Genomic DNA, 17768 nt, shown 5'->3' with positions numbered 1-17768 from the left:
CTGTGTGAAGTCAAACTTTTTTCATATACTTCATCCATAACAACCTGTTGTGACAGATGGAATGCCGGAGGAGAAAGGAGAATCCAACTGTCTTCTGTTAAAACTTTAAAGAGATTTGCAGAAGAATGTGAAACTAGACCACTCTTCTCACTAATTTTTTTTTTAATTTTGGAAATTGTTATTTTTTGGTAAAAGTATGTTAACATGTAATGAACATATCATCATCATCATTTATCATTTTTTTTGAGGCAGTTAGGGTTGGATGAGTGGCCCAGATTCACAAGCTAGTAGATGACTGAGGCTGGATTTTATTTTTATTTATTTTTTATATTTTTGGTTTTTGCAAGGTAGTTGGGGTTAAATGGCTTGCCCAAGGTCACACAACTAGGTAATTGGGTTTTTTTTTAGGTTTTTGTAAGGCAAATGGGGTTAAGTAGCTTACCCAAGGCCACACAGCTAGGTAATTATTAAGTGTCAGAGACCGGATTTGAACCCAGGTATTCCTGACTCCAGGGCCAGTGCTTTATCTACTGCGCCACCTAGCTGTCCCAACTAGGTAATTATTAAGTGTCTGAGGCTAGATTTGCATTCAAGTTCTCCTGACTCCAGGGCCGGTGTGCCCTGTCCACTCTGCTACCTAACTGTCCGTTATCATTATCATCATCATTATCATCATCATCATCATCATCATCATCATTATTATTATTATTATTATTTTAGAAGGAATGGATATTTTTAAAAAAATTTATCTGTTCTGATTTTTAGTATGGTAATTATTGATATAACCTATGTTAAAAACAAATAACCCAGTTTTTGGAATCCTCACACATGTAGACACTTAACCAACTTTGATTTACTTGGTTATTTTAACATTCTAAGAATGTTTTTACTTTATTTTTTTCTCAAATGAATGTAAAACGGAGCAGCTAGGCGGTGCAGTGGATAGAGCACCGGCCCTGGAATCAGGAGTACCTGAGCTTAAAAAAAAAAAAAAAATCAAATTCATGTAAAAACAACTTTTAACATTTCGTTTTTAAATGTCTTTTCTTGTTTGGTTTTTGGGTTTTGTTTTTTTTTTTTTTTTTTTAGGTTTTTGCAAGGCAAATGGGGTTAAGTGGCTTGCCCAAGGCCACACAGCTAGGTGATTATTAAGTGTCTGAGGCAGGATTTGGACCCAGGTACTCCTGACTCCAGGGCCGGTGCTTTATCCACTGCACTGCCTAGCTGCCCCCTTAAATTTCTTTTGACTTCCAAACTCCCTTCCTCCCCGCTTCTTGAGAAGGCCAACTCTTTGATGTAGATCATACTTTTGCAGTCATGTAAAACATTTCCACATTAACCATGGTACAAAAGTGAAAGCAGACAAAAAAAAATAACTCCAAGAAGAATAAAGCTGGAAAAGTTTGCTTCCATCTGCATTCAGATTCCATCAGTTTTTCTCTAGAAGTAGACTAGCATTTTTCATCAGAAGTCCTTCAGAATTGGTTTGGATCATTGTATTGCTGAGAAGAGCTGGGTCTTTCCCACCTGGTCATTGTGCAGCCTTGCTGTTTCTCTGTGTAACATGCTCTTGTTTCTGCTGAATTCACCTTGTCTCAGTTCATCTAAGTTTTCCCAGGTTTTTCCTTCACCATCAGTGCATTTAAGGTCTCAATTTTTCTACACCCCCACCTACACATGTTGTCTTCCTTTTCTCTCATATTAGTCAGTTTGAAAAGTATTTCAGTGTTGTTTTAATTAGAATTTCTCTAAAAGATAATGATTCAGAGCAGTTTTTCATGAATATCAATAGCTTTTAGTTCTTTTTTTCTGAAAACTGCCTATTCCAGTTCTTTGACCATTCATCAATTGGGGAATGACTCCTATTCTTATAAATTTGACTCAGTTCTCTATACATTTGAGAATTGAGACCTTTGGCAGAAAAACTATAAAAATTTTTTTCCAGTTTCCTGCTTTCTTTGTAATCTTGGCTACTTTGGTTTTGTTTGAGTATACCCTTTTAAATTTAATGTAATCAAAATTATCCATATTTTAATCTTGTGATCCTCTCGTTTGGTCATAAATTTTTCTTTTATTCATAGATATGATAGGTAAGGTATTCTGTGCTCCGCTAATTTGCTTTTGATATCACCCTGTATTTCTGAATCTTGTACCCATTTTGACTATGTCTTGGTATATGGTATAACATGTTGACCTATATACCTGGTTTCTGCCAAATTGCTTCCCAGTTTTACTAGCAGTTTTGTCAGATAGTGAATTCTTTTCCTAAGAGCCTGGATCTTTGGGTTTATCAAACATTAGATTACAGTGGTCATTTACTACTGTGTCTTCTGTACCTAATCTTTATTCCACTGATCCACCCATGCTATTTCTTAGCCAGGACAAGATTCTTTTGATGATTATCACTTTGTAAGATAGATCTGGTATGGGTAGGCCACCTTTCATTTAATTTTTTTCATTGATTCCCTTAATATTCTTGACATTTTGTTTTTTCAGATGAATTTTGTTAACATTTTTACTAGTTCTATAAAATAAGCTTTTGGTAGTTAGATTGGTATAGCACTGATTCAGTAACTTAATTTGGGATCCCCAACTTTTTTAGAATGTAAGGGGATTTCAAGACCAAGAAGTTTGAGAACTATTGACCTCAAGATTGAACAAGAGGCTTGTCTGTTGAATTAGAAGGAAATTAAAGCTCTTGTCAGACTCTGGAGAATATACTGTAATCCTATGGATATGAATACTTGATGTAGTAATTCTGATAAGACTCACCTTTTTACTTAACTCAGATTTTATGAAAATATTGTTGAACTAAAAGGCAACTCCTAGTCCCACCTGGTTCTAGGATCCATTTGGGCCTCATTAAAATTGTCTCAACTTCTTTCTCCAGGGTGCACACTTTGTGACCGAGCCTACCCCTCAGATTGCCCTGACCATGGACCCGTGACTTTTGTTCCAGACAGCCCCATAGAGAGCCGAGCCAGACTATCTCTCCCAAAGCAGCTCATCCTCCGCCAGTCTCTCATGGTGGCAGATGTAGGTAAGAGCCATCAAACCTTTAACATGCCACCTGCCCGCTTCCTCCTTCCCCACCCTGGTTGTGTAAGGATGGTTGGTGCAGGGAGGTCACAAGAGCCAGGAAGAATATGGGATTTAGGGATGGGAGGAGAAGCTGTTGTGTGTAATTCATTTTTAAATCATGAAAGAGAAACTTTCTCTGAGAATTATCTCATAATTTGTAGGGAGAAAAAACTACCCTGACTGGGTCTTCATGATTCCCCATCAAAAGGGGAGGAGCAAGTTTGTCCTTCAGGCTTAGCATTCATAACAGCAGCATGGAAATAACTCCATAAATAGCCTTGATCACAAGGAGTGTTTTGTGAATCAAATAAGTCTTTGAGCAGTGTCCTGAGTGCCACAGATGAAAGGAACAACTGCCTAGAACAGATTTACCCCAATTTCACTTAAATTAGATAGGAATACAAGTAGATTTGGGTCCTGAAGTCATCAGGAGCCACTTTTCAAGTTCTCTCAAGTGACCTGTTAAACTTTGTAGAAACAGCTGATAAACCTAAATTATCTACCCAAGTTGTTGGAAGCTTCCCTTTCTTTTATAGTAATTGAGAGTAAAAACATTTATAACATGAATTGCTTATTCTTTTCTGAATGTCATCTTCAGAACAGCAGGGTTTGAAGAACAGTCAAGGTGCTTGATTCCCAGACTCTAGAGGTCAAAGATGTCAGATAGCTCTTCTTGTACATCCCTTAGGAGATGTTACTTCATCTCTGATTCACATTTTCACTATTTGTTGAGAGGGACTAACAAGGCTTAGCTGCATGTAGAAGAGGTGCTGAAGTTCCCTGCCAGTGAGTCTTCGTCCCTGTGCTTGGCGCCCCTCTATTCTTGGACCTTTGGAACTGCTTCAGCCTTTCATTGTTGGGTTCTTCCTGCTGATAGGTGTATGGACTGGAGAAACCATTCCTGTGCGAACTTGCTTTGGACCCCTGATTGGCCAACAAAGTCACTCTATGGAAGTAGCGGATTGGACAGACAAGGCAGCTAATCATATCTGGAAGGTTGGTGTTGGGTGTGTGTAGTTTTCTATTGCTTTTAAAAACAATCATTTGCATCTGCCTCCTTTCCTTGAGGGACAGCTAGATGGCCCTAAGGTGCCTGGAGGCAAGAAGACTCATCTTCCCGAGTTCAAAGACAACCTTAATACTTCCTAGCTGTGTGACCCTGGGCCAGTCATTTTACCCTGTTTGCCTCAGTTTCCTCAGCTGTCAAATGAGCTGGAGAAGGTAATAGCAAATCACTTTAGTAACTTTGCCCAGACAACCTCCAAAATGGTCCCCTTCATCTGTCTTTTTAAAATTTTTTTGTAATAAGTGATACCCTATGAGTAGGGAAGAGGGAACTATTTGGAAATAAAGGCAATATGAAAACAAGAGGTAATCCATAAAAATTAAAGATTTATTTAACAAAAAAATTTATTAAGGCATTTATATTAAAGGTGGAAGAAAAGGAGTAACCAGAACTCTTAGAGAGAGTTCTTCTTTGTAAAACATTGGGTTACTTATTGTATTCTTTGCTACTGGGCAACCAAGTATTACAAAGTGAAACCCAGGCAGAGATTTGGAAAGTAAACAATTTTAGCAGCCCCTCGGTGGAACATTGATTTCAGTCGCTATATTGGTCTGAATCTAGGCAGTCCTCTCAAAACAAGATCCTTTTTTTTCCCCCATGTTGGAAATAGAAAGATTATATCAATAAATATTATATTCTACCATGACCTTGTTTTGGAGTCAGTGGATATGTGTATGGACTTCACGTATGCAGAGCCTGAATAGGCTTTTCTTCGGATGAGGAAGCTTCTGATGCAGATAGATGCTGTCACTGAAGTGCCTTCTCCCTCTTGCCCCTTCCTTTTCTCATGACCCTCCTGATCCCATTGCAAATATTGCTGTGAGATCCCCTCCCCTACAACTTCTGCCTTCCTTCTTAGCCTTGAGTGGATAGTTGAAGCAGAATTATGGAAAAAGAAGTCTTTGCAGAAAGGAATGTCTTCCTGTTCCTTATAAGCATCATGGAAGGAGGAGAGAGTTGATAGGCTTGACAGTACATTCCCCATCTTAAAGAAGATCAGGACATGAAGAGATAGTCGGTCAATGGGAACGTGCTTCTGGTATCAGCACCAGGGATGTCCAGCATGTGTGGGTGGGCAGACAGTGGGAACTGGACCTGTGCTCCTAAGGGACATGGCCATTCTATTCCCCCCCCTTGACTTTGAGGCCAGAAAGTCGGGGGTAGAAAGTTCAGTGTGGGTCTATACTGTTCTGGGCAGCTCTGTTGGAATCTTTATGTTGCAGCCGGTGGTGTTCTTCCTTGGAACTCAGATTCCTAAATTGATTTGTAGACAGCTAAAATTAGGAGCCAAAGCCCTTTGCCCCTCCTCACTCATGATGGGAAGATCTGAAAGCCCCAAAGTTCTGGCCGCCCAGCCAAGTCGGTGTCCAGGATTTGTCCCTCCAGGCCAGACTGAACTGGCATGTCCTGAAGAAGCTCCAGGCTTGGGAGGGAGAGATGGACTTAGTGTGCTTACTGGGAATCAGTACTCAGTGTGCAGCATGCAGCAGCGTTTGCCTCCTCGTGGGCCAGGTGTGGGAACGGCTTTGTGGTGAAGATGCCACAGAATGTCAGATGTAATTCTGGGGCACCTAGAGCAACCTGAGTCAGGGATAATCCATCCTAGACAGAACCACTTCTCATTATATTTTTGCTCTTCTGCTGGCAGATGTACCACAATGGCGTTCTTGAATTCTGTATCATTACAACGGACGAAAATGAATGTAACTGGATGATGTTTGTGCGCAAAGCCAGGTGAGATGACTGTTGGTGGGAGGAATGCTGGGGCCACGGAGGGCTTACTTTGGGAGACCTAAAGGTACTTTCTTTGCCACACCACAGCGGCCTGCCTCTGATGAGAAGACAAGAATTGAGGGTCGGTGACGAGTCTGACTCCAATGCAGGGTTTTTCCTCCTCTTTCTCCACTATGCCACCTAACTTGAATAGTTGTTTTAGGGGAAATTTGTAAAAAAAAATCTAGGTTCACACATACTTCTAAGCTAGAGCATGAGCGTTATCAGTTTATAGCAACCAGTACACTGTGTAGAGAGTGGCCTCTTTGAATGACCAATAACCCTAAGGGAGGGCCAATAGGGTCTTTTAAACCTAGGTGTGTTTCTTTCTGATTGGCTTGACAGTACATCGGTTGGACCTTCCCCTGGCAAAGGTAAGATAAGACAGTCTCTCTTGGCAAGTAGGTTGGCCTTCAGGTATGGCTGCTCACACCCCTCTCTGGCAATTAAGGAATGTTAATTGCTTCTTGGACATCAACTGCCCATAGTCATCTTGGCTAGAAAATCAGAATCATCTCAATTGGGATCCCCCTAGTTTTGTCTCTTCCTGGAGTTTCAACAAGGAGGAAGGAGAACAGACCCCGGAGAGGGTCCCAGGCCAAGTTGGTTCCTCTATTTACTGGTAAATAGAAGTTAGGTTCCACGTGGAAGGGTCAGCCCAAGCTGCTTACAAATACTTACTAAGGTAGACAGACGAGCTAAGATTCCACTGTCATTTAACCTCTGTGGACCAGCCTTTGTCTCTCTCCTTCACTTCTGTTTCAAATCCTACAAAGGAAAAAGCTTCAGTTTTATTATCTATGACCGCCTTGTGAAGAGAGTTAGCAAATTATTTTGTTGATCTACTTAGGAAACTCAAATAAGAAGTCCTAGCCAGTCCTCTTAAAAATTACATATGTAAAATTCTGAATCCTAAAACTTGTTACTAGAACATGCTCAAGGCCTTTATATCCTATTAGAATCATTTACATTTGACCTAGAATCATCTGTTCTTTTTGCTTTCTCAGAAAAAATTTTTTCACTCCAGCTGTTCCCTCCAGCTGCCCATTTCCCCCCTAGGAGAATGAGATCTTACTAAAGATCTAATCCTCTACTGAGCACATAGGTAACAACACTCTTTGTAAGAAGAGAACATCTGTGCTTCAGTTTAATGAGACCCACAAATAAATTTACCTAAGATGATTATTTTACTCCCATTGTCATGAAAGACCTGGGAAGGACTATGTAAATAGACTGAGTAATTAATAACAGATTGTATCAAATGAATTGTCTGTAGTAAAACATGCTCTATTATTAGCCATTTTCAAATTAAAATATTACGCTCACATAGACCTCTGCTCTTGGATCCCATCTAAACAGGAGACCATATTTAAGATAGTGCTTGTGTAATTCTAGGTCCCAGATATAAGTTTAGTCCAGGGACTTGACTTTATACCTGTATTAGGAGATGACAAATCCAACTACTTCTGAATTTGATTGTTTAGAACATGGAATGAATGAATAGCTTAGAACTTCGCTCCATCTTTTTATAGTTACTTTGATGCATTCTAGCTCTAGTTTCTTATCTTTTTTGTTTTTAGGTTTTTTTGCCAGGCAAATGGGGTTAAGTGGCTTGCCCAAGGCCACACAGCTAGGTAATTAAGTGTCTGAGGCCAGATTTGAACTCAGGTACTCGTGACTCCAGGGCTGTTGCTCTATCTACTGCGCCACCAAGCCACCCCTAGCTCTAGTCTCTTAAGTAAAGATCTAATGTGTGTTCCTATCTTCTACTGGCTGCCTGCCATGATTATTGAAACTTGTCATGAAAAGAAAAAACATGTGGTAAGGGAAACATGTTTCCCCGGTGTGGCGTCAGTTCCAGGAGGAAGCCAGAAGGGCAGCCGTATTGACAGAATGTCACAACCAGACTCCTAATTAATCAAGGAGACAAGTTTTTTATTCAAGAGGAAAGATTACTGGGATAGTCAACCAAGGGAGTCCTACCTCGGCCCATGCCAATAGCCGCTCTCCCAACTTCTCCCTGAAGTAGACATCCACCTGTGACATCCTTCCCATTGGTCTGCTTGTGTTAGGGATCACTGGCTTAAGGACATTTCCTGGTGATCATACCTAGAATCAGACTCAGAATAATATCAACTGCAGTCCCATAAGATTTCACCTTAAATAGCAAACTTCACTACCCATAGCTTAAGGTTGGATTCAATTATTAATCTCTTGTTGAGATTAAGTGTGCAAATATATAAGCATGTAAATCTATATCTGTACATACATTTATCTATTTCTATATATCTATATGTGTGTATATATGTATATATGTATGTATATATATGTGTGTATATATATATGTATATATATATATATATACACACATACATATACATATATTTGTGTGTGTCTGTATCTTAATTAAGTCTCTAAGCCTGGAGTCTGTTGACTAGATTGATTTAAGATTTAACTTCAATGTAAATGATGCCAGGTATGAATTCCATAATTCCAAATCCTCCTTTATACTGCCACAATAGTGTAATACAAGAAGTGATCTCATTTTCTCGGTAATGTATTCTAGAGTTTTCCCAGGATATGGGAGAGCCTTGGAGCATCAGCAGCCTCTAGGCAGAACAGCATATCATGGGACAGGTAGAGTGAAGGGGTTGAAGGCAGGCTCATGGTACCTGGGTCCACACTCCCCTTCTCTTGCTAAGGGCAGGTGCCCCAGGGATGGTGCTGAAGGGCACGTTGTAAAGTTCATAGGATGGTTATACCTCATACCTCCAGAAAATAAGAGATCTTGCTACCAAGTTGAGATGTGGCTTTAATACAGCTAAATTTAAGTGGAACTTACTTGCTTAATGTGAACTTCTAGGTAAATTTCACCATTCTAGCTAGATGTGAAACTAGTTCTTTCACTTCTGAATCCCACAGCTCTCAGATTTATGTGTCATTACCAGTAAAGCTTAAACAACTGATCACTGTGCCCAAATAGCAAATCTCAAACATTTAATAAAATAAAACAAAGAAAGCTCTGAAGCCATTATTATATTCTAATGAAAGAAGCTTTTAAGTAACACCTTTCAATTTCTAATTTACCTTCTGAATATCAGGGCAGTTTTCCCTTGATAATTTCTTGAAAGATGATATCTAGGCTCTTATTTTGATCATAGTTTTCAGGTTTTTCCAATAATTTTAAAGTTATCACTACTAGATCTGTTTTCCAGATTAGTTTTTTTCTAGTGAGAAACTCCAGAAACAGGAGAATGTCCCAATTGGTTGAAATTGCCCAAAAGGTCTTTAATACCCACGACAACCCCACTGATAAGTCTGACAAGCATTTGGCCAAGGTTTTAGTGGCTGCTCTCAAAGATTCCCCTCCCGGGGTGGCTAGGTGGCACAGTGGATAAAGCACCGGCCCCGGAGTCAGGAATACCTGGGTTCAAATCCGGTCTCAGACACTTAATAATTACCTAGCTGTGTGGCCTTGGGCAAGCCACTTAACCCCATTTGCCTAGCAAAAAAACCTAAAAAAAAAAAGATTCCCCTCCCTCTGCCCCTCCGAAAGGCCCATGGAGGTCATATTCCCTTTTGGGTAAAGGCCAGTGTGCTTATTGCAAGGAAACAGGGCACTGGAAGAACAAGTGCCTGAACAAGGAGGACCGAGGGAGGACAACTCCCAAGGTTCTATCCGTGGAGGACTGATGGGGCCCTGGTTCCTTTCCTCTTGACCCCTAGGAACCAAGGGTACAAGTTAAGATGGGGTGCTGACCCGTGGTTGATTTTTTTTTTTTTGGTTGAAACTGGTACACTCATTCTGTTCTTACTCAGCCTTTTGGTCCTGTCTTCTAAGACCACCCCTATACAGGGAACCATAGGCCAGATTGTTTACTGCCCCTAGACTTCTGAAAGAACTGTTAACCTTGGGCATGGGACAGTTACCCACTCCTCCTTGGTTATGCCTGACCATTCCTACCCTCTACTAGGAAGAGATCTTCTCCACAAGCTTCAGGTTACTATCACCTTCGGTGGGGAAGAGCCTTGCTCTCCTTTCCAGCAACCAGTCCTATTTGGGTTCTGGTTATATTGCCACTTGCATCTGAATATTTACTCAAAGAATCCCCACCTCTCTGTGAATCTTCTCTCCTACCTAAACTTCTATCTGATTTCCCCTTAGTCTGGGCTGAATCTAACCCCCCTGATAGTCATCCAGCTTCTTGTTGCTGCTTCCCCAGTATCAGTCCGCCAATATCCTATGCCCGATAAGGCCCCAAAAGGGGTGGCAGTCCACATCCAGCTCTGCCAAACTGGTATTCTAGTTTCCTGCCAGTCCCCTTGGAGCACTCCCCTTCTCTGTCTGTGAGCCTGGGATCTCAGACCACTTCAGAACCTCCGTGAGGTTAACAAACACATAGAGACCATCCATCCCACTCTCCCAAATCCTTACACCCTCCTTAGCCTGCTCTTTTCTAGTCACACTGTCTATAATGTGTTAGATTTAAAAGATGCCTTCTTTTCCTGCCATTCAACCTGTTTGCTTTCAAATGGGCTGACCCCGAATGTTCCCTTGTCCAATATGTGGATGATCTTTTGCTAGGTACTGCAAAAGAGTCCCTCTTCTGAAGGACTTAAGTCTCTTCTCTCTCTTAGCTATTGGGTCTCTGGGAGGAAAGCTCAATTCTGCCAACTGCGAGTCACCTATTTGGGAGTATCTCCTGGATAAAGGAAAATGCTCTCTTGTTTCCTACTCGGATTGAGGCAATCTTGACTATCCCAGCCCCAGCCACTAAAAAGCAAGTCCAGGAATTCCTGGGTATGGTGGGCTGCTGTAGATTGTAGATTCTGGGCTTTGCAGAAATCGCCAAACCACTGTATTCAGCCACTGCTGGGTCAGGTTCATTGCTCTGAACATGGAACAAGAAGCCTTTGAACGACTCAAAAAAGCCTTAGTCCCTAACCTGGCCCTGATCTTACCAGATTCACTAAACCCTTCCACCTTTTTTGTGGCTGAGGCCAAAGGAATAGCCAAGGGAATGCTCATCCAGTTGCCGGGCCTCTGACGCCTTCCCCTTGTTTATCTGTCTAAACTTGACCCTGTTGCTTCTGGCTGGCCCCCTGCCTACGGGCAGTGGCAGTTACCACTCTCCTTGTCCATGAAGCTGCTAAACTCTCACTTGGGCAATTTCTGTCTGTTATTGCCCCTCACTCTGTTGAAGTGCTCCTCCGAAGCACTCATGGTCACCCGTTGTCTAACTCTTGCCTTACCCACTACCAGGCTCTCCTCCTGGGTCAACCCCGCCTAACCTTTTCCAAAACTGCTTCTCTCAGTCCTGCTACCCTACTCCCTGACTCTGAGCCCATACTCTCCTGCTCATTACTGCTGTGGATGAAATTCAGGCTACCCACCCTGACCTCTCTCACTCCCCACTCCCTGATCCGGGTTCACCCTTTTCACTGATGGCAATAGTTTTGTTGAGAATGGAGTTGGCAGGGGTGGCAGGCATGGAATCTTCTTCCCTCTTGATTCTTTGGTCCTCCGCTCAGAAGATTGAGCTGGTGGCCCTGACTCAGGCCCTTTGCTTTTCAAGACTGTGCTGCTAATGTTTTTACTGATAGTCACTATGTTTTTGCTACTGTTCATGTCCACACTGTGCTTTATCAAGAACATGGCTTACTCACCTCCACTGGAAAAGATATAAAGAATAAGGAGGAAATCCTGGGTCTTCTCGATTCTGTCTGACTCCCTTCCAGGTAGCTATCATTCACTGTCTCAGGCATCAGTCTGGAAATTCCCCTGAGGCTCTTGGCAACTGTGCTGCAGATGCTGTGGCCAGGGCAGCAGCCACCCCTGACTGCTTAGCCCCTTGTATTCCCAGACCCCATCCCACCACCCCTGCCACCAGAGGAGCAGGGGTAGGGGGGATGGTAGATATTTCCAGATGGAAGAATCCTTATTCCAGAAGCAATAGGAAGAGAAATAGTAAACACCTATATCAAACCACCCATCTAGGAACTATAAACCTGTTTTTGAAGGACAGATACTGTAATCCACAATTAGATAACACCCTATCAAGCACAGTTACAAGGTATGCCTAAGTAAATGCTAAACAGGGAGTGTCAATTCTGCTGGAAATAAGACTTGGAGGAGAACAACTCAGGGGAAAAATGGGAGGACTTCACTGAAGTCCACCAGCAGCAGGGTTCAGATTCCTTTTGGTTTTTATTGACACTCTCAGAATGGGTTGAGGCCTTCCAACAAAACATGAAACAGCCATGGTAGTTGTTAAAAAGATTTTGAATGCTCTTCTTCCCTGGTTTGGCCTCCCAGTAGGAATTGGATCAGACAATAGTCCAGCTTTTACAGCCCAAATTTTTCAAGGAATAGCTAGAGTCCTGGAATGCAAATGGAAGCTACATTGTACATAGAGGCCCTAGAAGCAGGTTGAATGAACTTAAAGAAACTTGAAGGAATATTTGACCAAATTAGTGATGGAAACCAAAGAGAATTGGGTCACACTCCTTCCCTTGGCCCTCTTAAGATCAGGTGTACTCCAAATCGTATTGGACTCTCCCCATTCGAAATATATATGGGAGCCCACCTCCTGTCCTCCAGGAAGAACTGAGGGCTGAGGCTATTAATTCATCCTTAAAGTTCTTGCAGGGTCTTGAGGAGATGCAGACTAAGCTCCAGAGATCTGTTTGAGAAGCTTTACCTGTCCCTTCGTCTGAGCCTGTACATCCCTTCCAGCCAAGGGATTCAGGCCTACTTAAGAAATTCACAGCATCTGGAAGGGACTTGGAAGGGACCCCCACACTATCATCCTGACCACCCCAACCACTGTAAAGGTGACCAAATGCTGTGGACCTTCTGGGTTGAGAAGGATTCCTGGACAAAGGCTCAAGGCCTCAGTGATGGGAAGTTTTTAGGCTAGATTTGTGTTCCCTCTTTTCTCAATCAGTTGGAAATGCATCCTTTTTATAGAACCCATACTCTGGGGTGCATTTGTGCCTAGGATTTTCATCATATAATTGGGATGCTACATGTCTATATAGAACCTCCCACTTTTGTCCCAAGTGTGGCTGTGTTATTGCTGTTATAGCATCTTTGCATTGTGAGGTGGTATGTAATGAAACAGGGAATCGGGCTGGGTCAGATCCCCACATCTCAATGCAGAAATTCCCAAACCTTGTTCCTCTGCCATGTTCCTCTGCCATGTTCTTCTCTATTCTTCAGCCTCCCAGTCCTTTTTAACATGGTCCCCGGACCTGGAATATGCATCTAGATAACAGGGGAAGGGCTGGAGCAGACCCCAGAGTCATCCTTACTATCACAAAGGCCAAGTCCCAAGTCCATTACCCTGACCAATGGGACCATTGGGTGAATTGGCCATCCCCGATCCGATACCCCCAGCCACCTGAGCCCTCCTAGTATCAGGCTGCCTACAGCCTCACCAGGCTTTCCCGAGCTAGGTCAGGACTCCCATCCAAATCAGCAACCCCTTTCTCAATCTGCTCGTTGTGGCACAAAAGCCTGGGTTAGGGAAGGGCTGTTGGTTATGTGTGGATGCTCAGCCCCCATACCATATAGGCCTAGCATTCCGAACATCACCAGCACATCTGATGCCTCCATTTGTTCTTGGGAACAACCCCGGCTGACGTGATACCTGCCTGGTGACGTCCTCTACTCCTGAATCCCTTTTGTACCTAGCTAGCTGCAACTCCTGAGCCAAGTCCCTGGAGGAGCCTAGTTCACCTGTCTGGATGGCCTTACCAGATATGTATCGGCCCAAGTCTTACCCCAGGACAAGTCCCTGTGTCTCCTGGCATCCATCCTCCCTCGGGTCTTGCTGCTACCTAAACTGATGGATGGGAGGACTTACACAAACAAGTGGTATCAATCCTAATCCCCGCATTGGTGGGGCTGGGCCCAGTGGGCTCCACAGCAGTCAGAACTGCTGCCCTTATAGCAAGGAAAGCTACCGGGAATTGGGCGCACAAGTAGACTTGGATTTCGGCCACCTAGAAAACTCCGTGTCCCAGTTGGAGAAACAGATTAACTCTGGTAGAAATGGTCCTCCAGAATCGAAGTGGTCTGGATCTCCTCTTCCTCAAATCGGGAGGTTTGTGCGCTGCTCTTGAGAAGCCTGCTGCTTCTATGCCGACAACTCCAAGGTGCTCCAGGAGAGCCTTTCCCAGCCATCAAGAACCCAGAAGCTAGGCAGAGGGAGAGGGAAAATTCTGAAGACCGGTACCAGAGCCTGTTTCGAACATCTCCCTGGCTGGCTACTCTGATCTCCGCCCTTGTCAGCCCTCTCTTCCTCCTGACTCTTGCCCTGACTGTAGGCCCCCATCTCTTCTCTCATTTTATATGCCTCGCGATCCCACATCAATTCTTGTGAAGGTCTTTTCCCTTAGTGACCCCCCACTAGGGATCCCTGAGGACCACCTCATCCTGTGAAAATTTAGAAGCAAGGGCTTGATTAGTCAGAAAAGTGGAGAATGTAGTGTTGACCTTCGCATGACCCCTGTGCAGGTGTGACAATAAGGGAAATTTGAAACTCTGAGGAGTCTCTTGAAACCTCTCAAGGTGATGCACATTGGGAAGCATCTGTTTAATTTCAGGAGCATCCTGCAGCATGTCGCCTCATTGGCCAACCCTGTGGTGACGGCTATACTAAAGCATCCGTTGTGCCATCAGATGCCGAGTAACCTAACCTTTGCTGTATGTCCTGCTTCTGTAACTCCTGCTATGCTATCGAGCCCCCTCCCCTCTGTGGTTTTAGCCTTTATCAACTCCATTCTCCCTTTGTTTGGATGTGCTCCATGTGGTTTGCTCTGAACCCTGTGCAGTCGCTGGCAGTAAACTCCACCCTGAAACTCTGCTGGTCTTGGTCTCAGCACAACAGTCAGGTTATCTACTGCCAAAGATTTAAAAGTAGCATGCTTGTTTTTGAGTTCTGCTCTACCAGTTATCTAACAGGGTTAACCCACTTAGACTACATCCTAATGTAGTTCAGGACGTATTTCAACCAAATCAAATCTTGGTTTTATAACTATTAGTGACTGCATTTAAAAACCCAAAAACTTTCTGTCAGCCCTCAAGTTTGAAACCTCATTTATCACTTAGCTCCTTTTAGGTACAAGGTTTCTCTCCCAACTTTAAAGTTTTTCTCTATTTTGAAGTCACTGAAAAAGCCTGGCCTCGTCCTTGTTCCCAGCCCATTACTTTGCCTGAGGGCGAGACTCAGGATGGAGGTCAAGGAGGCAGCTGCTTCCCCTACTCCTCCTTATTTCATCAAAGTCAAAAACCCTCCTTAAATCTCTTATTTCCTTCATATTCTTTTTCCCACAACTTTCCTTTACCTGCTTCATTCCCAAAGTCTCTATTTCAATAATATCCTGGACTATCTATAGAATTGCATTTTTCCTTTAGCACAAAAAGTTAATCCAGTCAGTTTACTAAAATTTTATTTCCTCAACTGTATGGGACGTTTCAACTCAGACAGCTTTTTCATTCATTTCCCTGTAACAGCTAAACTGTTGAATTATTGCTTGATTAGTTGTATTGACTCTTAGAAGATGAAAAGAAGATGTCTCCTACTCAGTTGGAAAGAAGATAGACCTGGACTGTGCACTTCTGGTCCCGGTATATGAAAACATTTTGGGGGGGACAAATCTCTAAAAAAATCCATTAAGTTCTTAGTAATTACAAAAATTTCCAAACCACAGCCTTTCAGGTCAAAAGCCCTGCAGTAGCTTCTGCTCCTGGTTTTTTTTTTTGTTTGTTTGTTTGTTTTTTAGGGTGTTTTTTCTTTTTGCAAGGCAATGGGGTTAAGTGGCTTGCCCAAGGCCACACAGCTAGGCAATTATTAAGTATCTGAGACCAGATTTGAACTCAGGTCCTCCTGACTCCAGGGCTGGTGCTCTATCCACTGCACCACCTAGCCACCCCACTTTTGTTCCTGTTGAGGCACAGGAGTCTAGGGAGGCTTTGAGCTCTCTCAGGCCTAGTCAGCAAACCTACAAAAACCTGTTCTAATCACATGATGATTAAGTCAACGCAAAGGATTTTTTGGAGATGATCAGGGTTAAATGACTTGCCCAGGGTCACACAGCTAGTCAGTGTCAAGTGTCTGAAGCTGGATTTGAATTCAGGTCCTCCTGACCCCAGGGCCAGCACTCTTATCTACTGCATACCTAGCTGCCCCTCATAAGCATTTTTCCAAGTTAAGTTTTATTTATTCACTTCTCTTTTCTGTTTATTCTTCACTTTTCAGTATCTGGAGAGAATGAATATTCTTTCATTGCCTAATCAAGAGAGTTGCTTTTTTCAACTTCCACTATTCCTTATAAAAGCTTTACAGTGGTAATATACATTTTTAAACAATAGTTGCTGACACTCTAAATTGATTGCACTAATTGCTATTATAAAGAAACTTTGATCAAAGTATACTTTTGCAGTTTTTAAATATATTACCTTGACAGCAGCTATAAGGACAGAGCCCCAAGTTTGCATAGGTCTTGTCCCATTTGGTTTACTAGGAGATGTGGGTATAAGGGGAAAAGAAAGTATTCCAGAAGGGAGACCTATGTAGTCAGACCTACTTCTTAGGTCCGTTTTACAGGCTACTGTATCTAGCAAATGGGTCCACAACCTTAAAGCTAAGATAGGGTTCACTGAGGTAATGGGGGCTAGGACTTCAGCTTCTGGGAAAACCAAAAAATCCTTATTCCAAACCCATACGGCTCCTTGGCCTCTCTCATGCATTGCTGTTTTTCTGGGGAGCCTCTGAATCTATTCCCCCTTTCATTCTTAAGGTCCCTTTGCTTTCTGCCTTCTGTCCACATAGTCTTTCCTTCCTCAGTAAAAATGAGATTTTAGAATCTTTCCTAGCGGTACCTGGGTGAGAAAGCCAGGAATGATTTGGACTGAAACTCCTGGCATTGTGGTAATGATAGCCTGTTCCTCTTTTTCCCTGTGGCATTACCTCTTGTCTTTCATTTTGGGGGGGGCGGTGTTCAAGTTGGACAGTGTCCTTCAGCTGGTCTCTAGACATTCTTTACTCTCCAGAGTCTCCTTTATGAAACTGCCTTCTTATTTTAGGTACTGACTGATTAGCAAAGTGCAGAAAACATGCCTTGTGAGGGTTGGTGAGGTCTCATCTTGCAGACAGGTTTGTGCTTTTGCATAGCTCATCGTAAAAAATGATCAGGATTCTCAGTCTTCTACACTATGTCCTGAACTTCTTCCAGTTCTCTGGTCATGCTGTGCATTCATTCACACAGCTAAGCAAAGACTGAATCTGCTGGGATCTGAGGGAATCATCTAGATCGTTGGGGTCCCAGTGCAAGTCTTGTAAAGGCCACTTGGGGAGGACCTTGGGGTCAGAGACAGCCCATTCTCCTAGAGCCTTTGTTGCTTCTATGATGGTTCAGCTCTCTTCTGAGGAAATCACACTCACTATTAAAGTGGCTACATCTTCCAAGGCAGAACTAACTAGGACTTGAAAGTGACCCCCAACAGCTCCAGGTAGAGGGGGCTGAGGGCTGAGTGCCGGGGTACCCTAATAAAATTCACTTTGCCCCTTTGATCACGACTGACAGATTTTCAAAGGAGAATGAGGCCTTCAGATGATTTAAATTCATTTAAAGGATCAGTTAATTCATAAATACCAATAGTCTCAACTGATTGGGGTTTTTATCTGCCAAGCCTACTCTTAAATCCTTCCAATTATAAAATCAAAGGTTTCAAACTCAAGCCAGAATAATTCACCAGCTGAATTTTTCCCTGTTTTAACCAGATATTACAAAACCTAATTGCTTGTCTCCTTGGCTTGGTTGAGAGGTTCCCCTGCACCAT

At 42.8% G+C, this 17768-nt stretch overlaps 1 protein-coding gene across 3 annotated transcripts in view; it reads left to right on the top strand.

Moving 5' to 3' along the window:
- The window catches only part of PRDM4 (PR/SET domain 4), a 35871-nt gene that overhangs the window by 10178 nt on the left and 7925 nt on the right, over nt 1–17768 (top strand). For all 3 annotated transcript variants that reach the window (XM_074226781.1, XM_074226780.1, XM_074226779.1), the window contains 3 exons: nt 2891–3040; nt 3959–4077; nt 5796–5881. In XM_074226781.1, coding sequence (XP_074082882.1) covers nt 2891–3040; nt 3959–4077; nt 5796–5881 — 355 coding nt within the window. The remainder of the gene's footprint in view (nt 1–2890; nt 3041–3958; nt 4078–5795; nt 5882–17768) is intronic.

The sequence above is a fragment of the Macrotis lagotis genome, chromosome 2, assembly GCF_037893015.1.
Source record: "Macrotis lagotis isolate mMagLag1 chromosome 2, bilby.v1.9.chrom.fasta, whole genome shotgun sequence".
NCBI classification, from domain to species: domain Eukaryota; kingdom Metazoa; phylum Chordata; class Mammalia; order Peramelemorphia; family Peramelidae; genus Macrotis; species Macrotis lagotis.
This window is presented reverse-complemented; position numbering and strand designations above follow the sequence as displayed.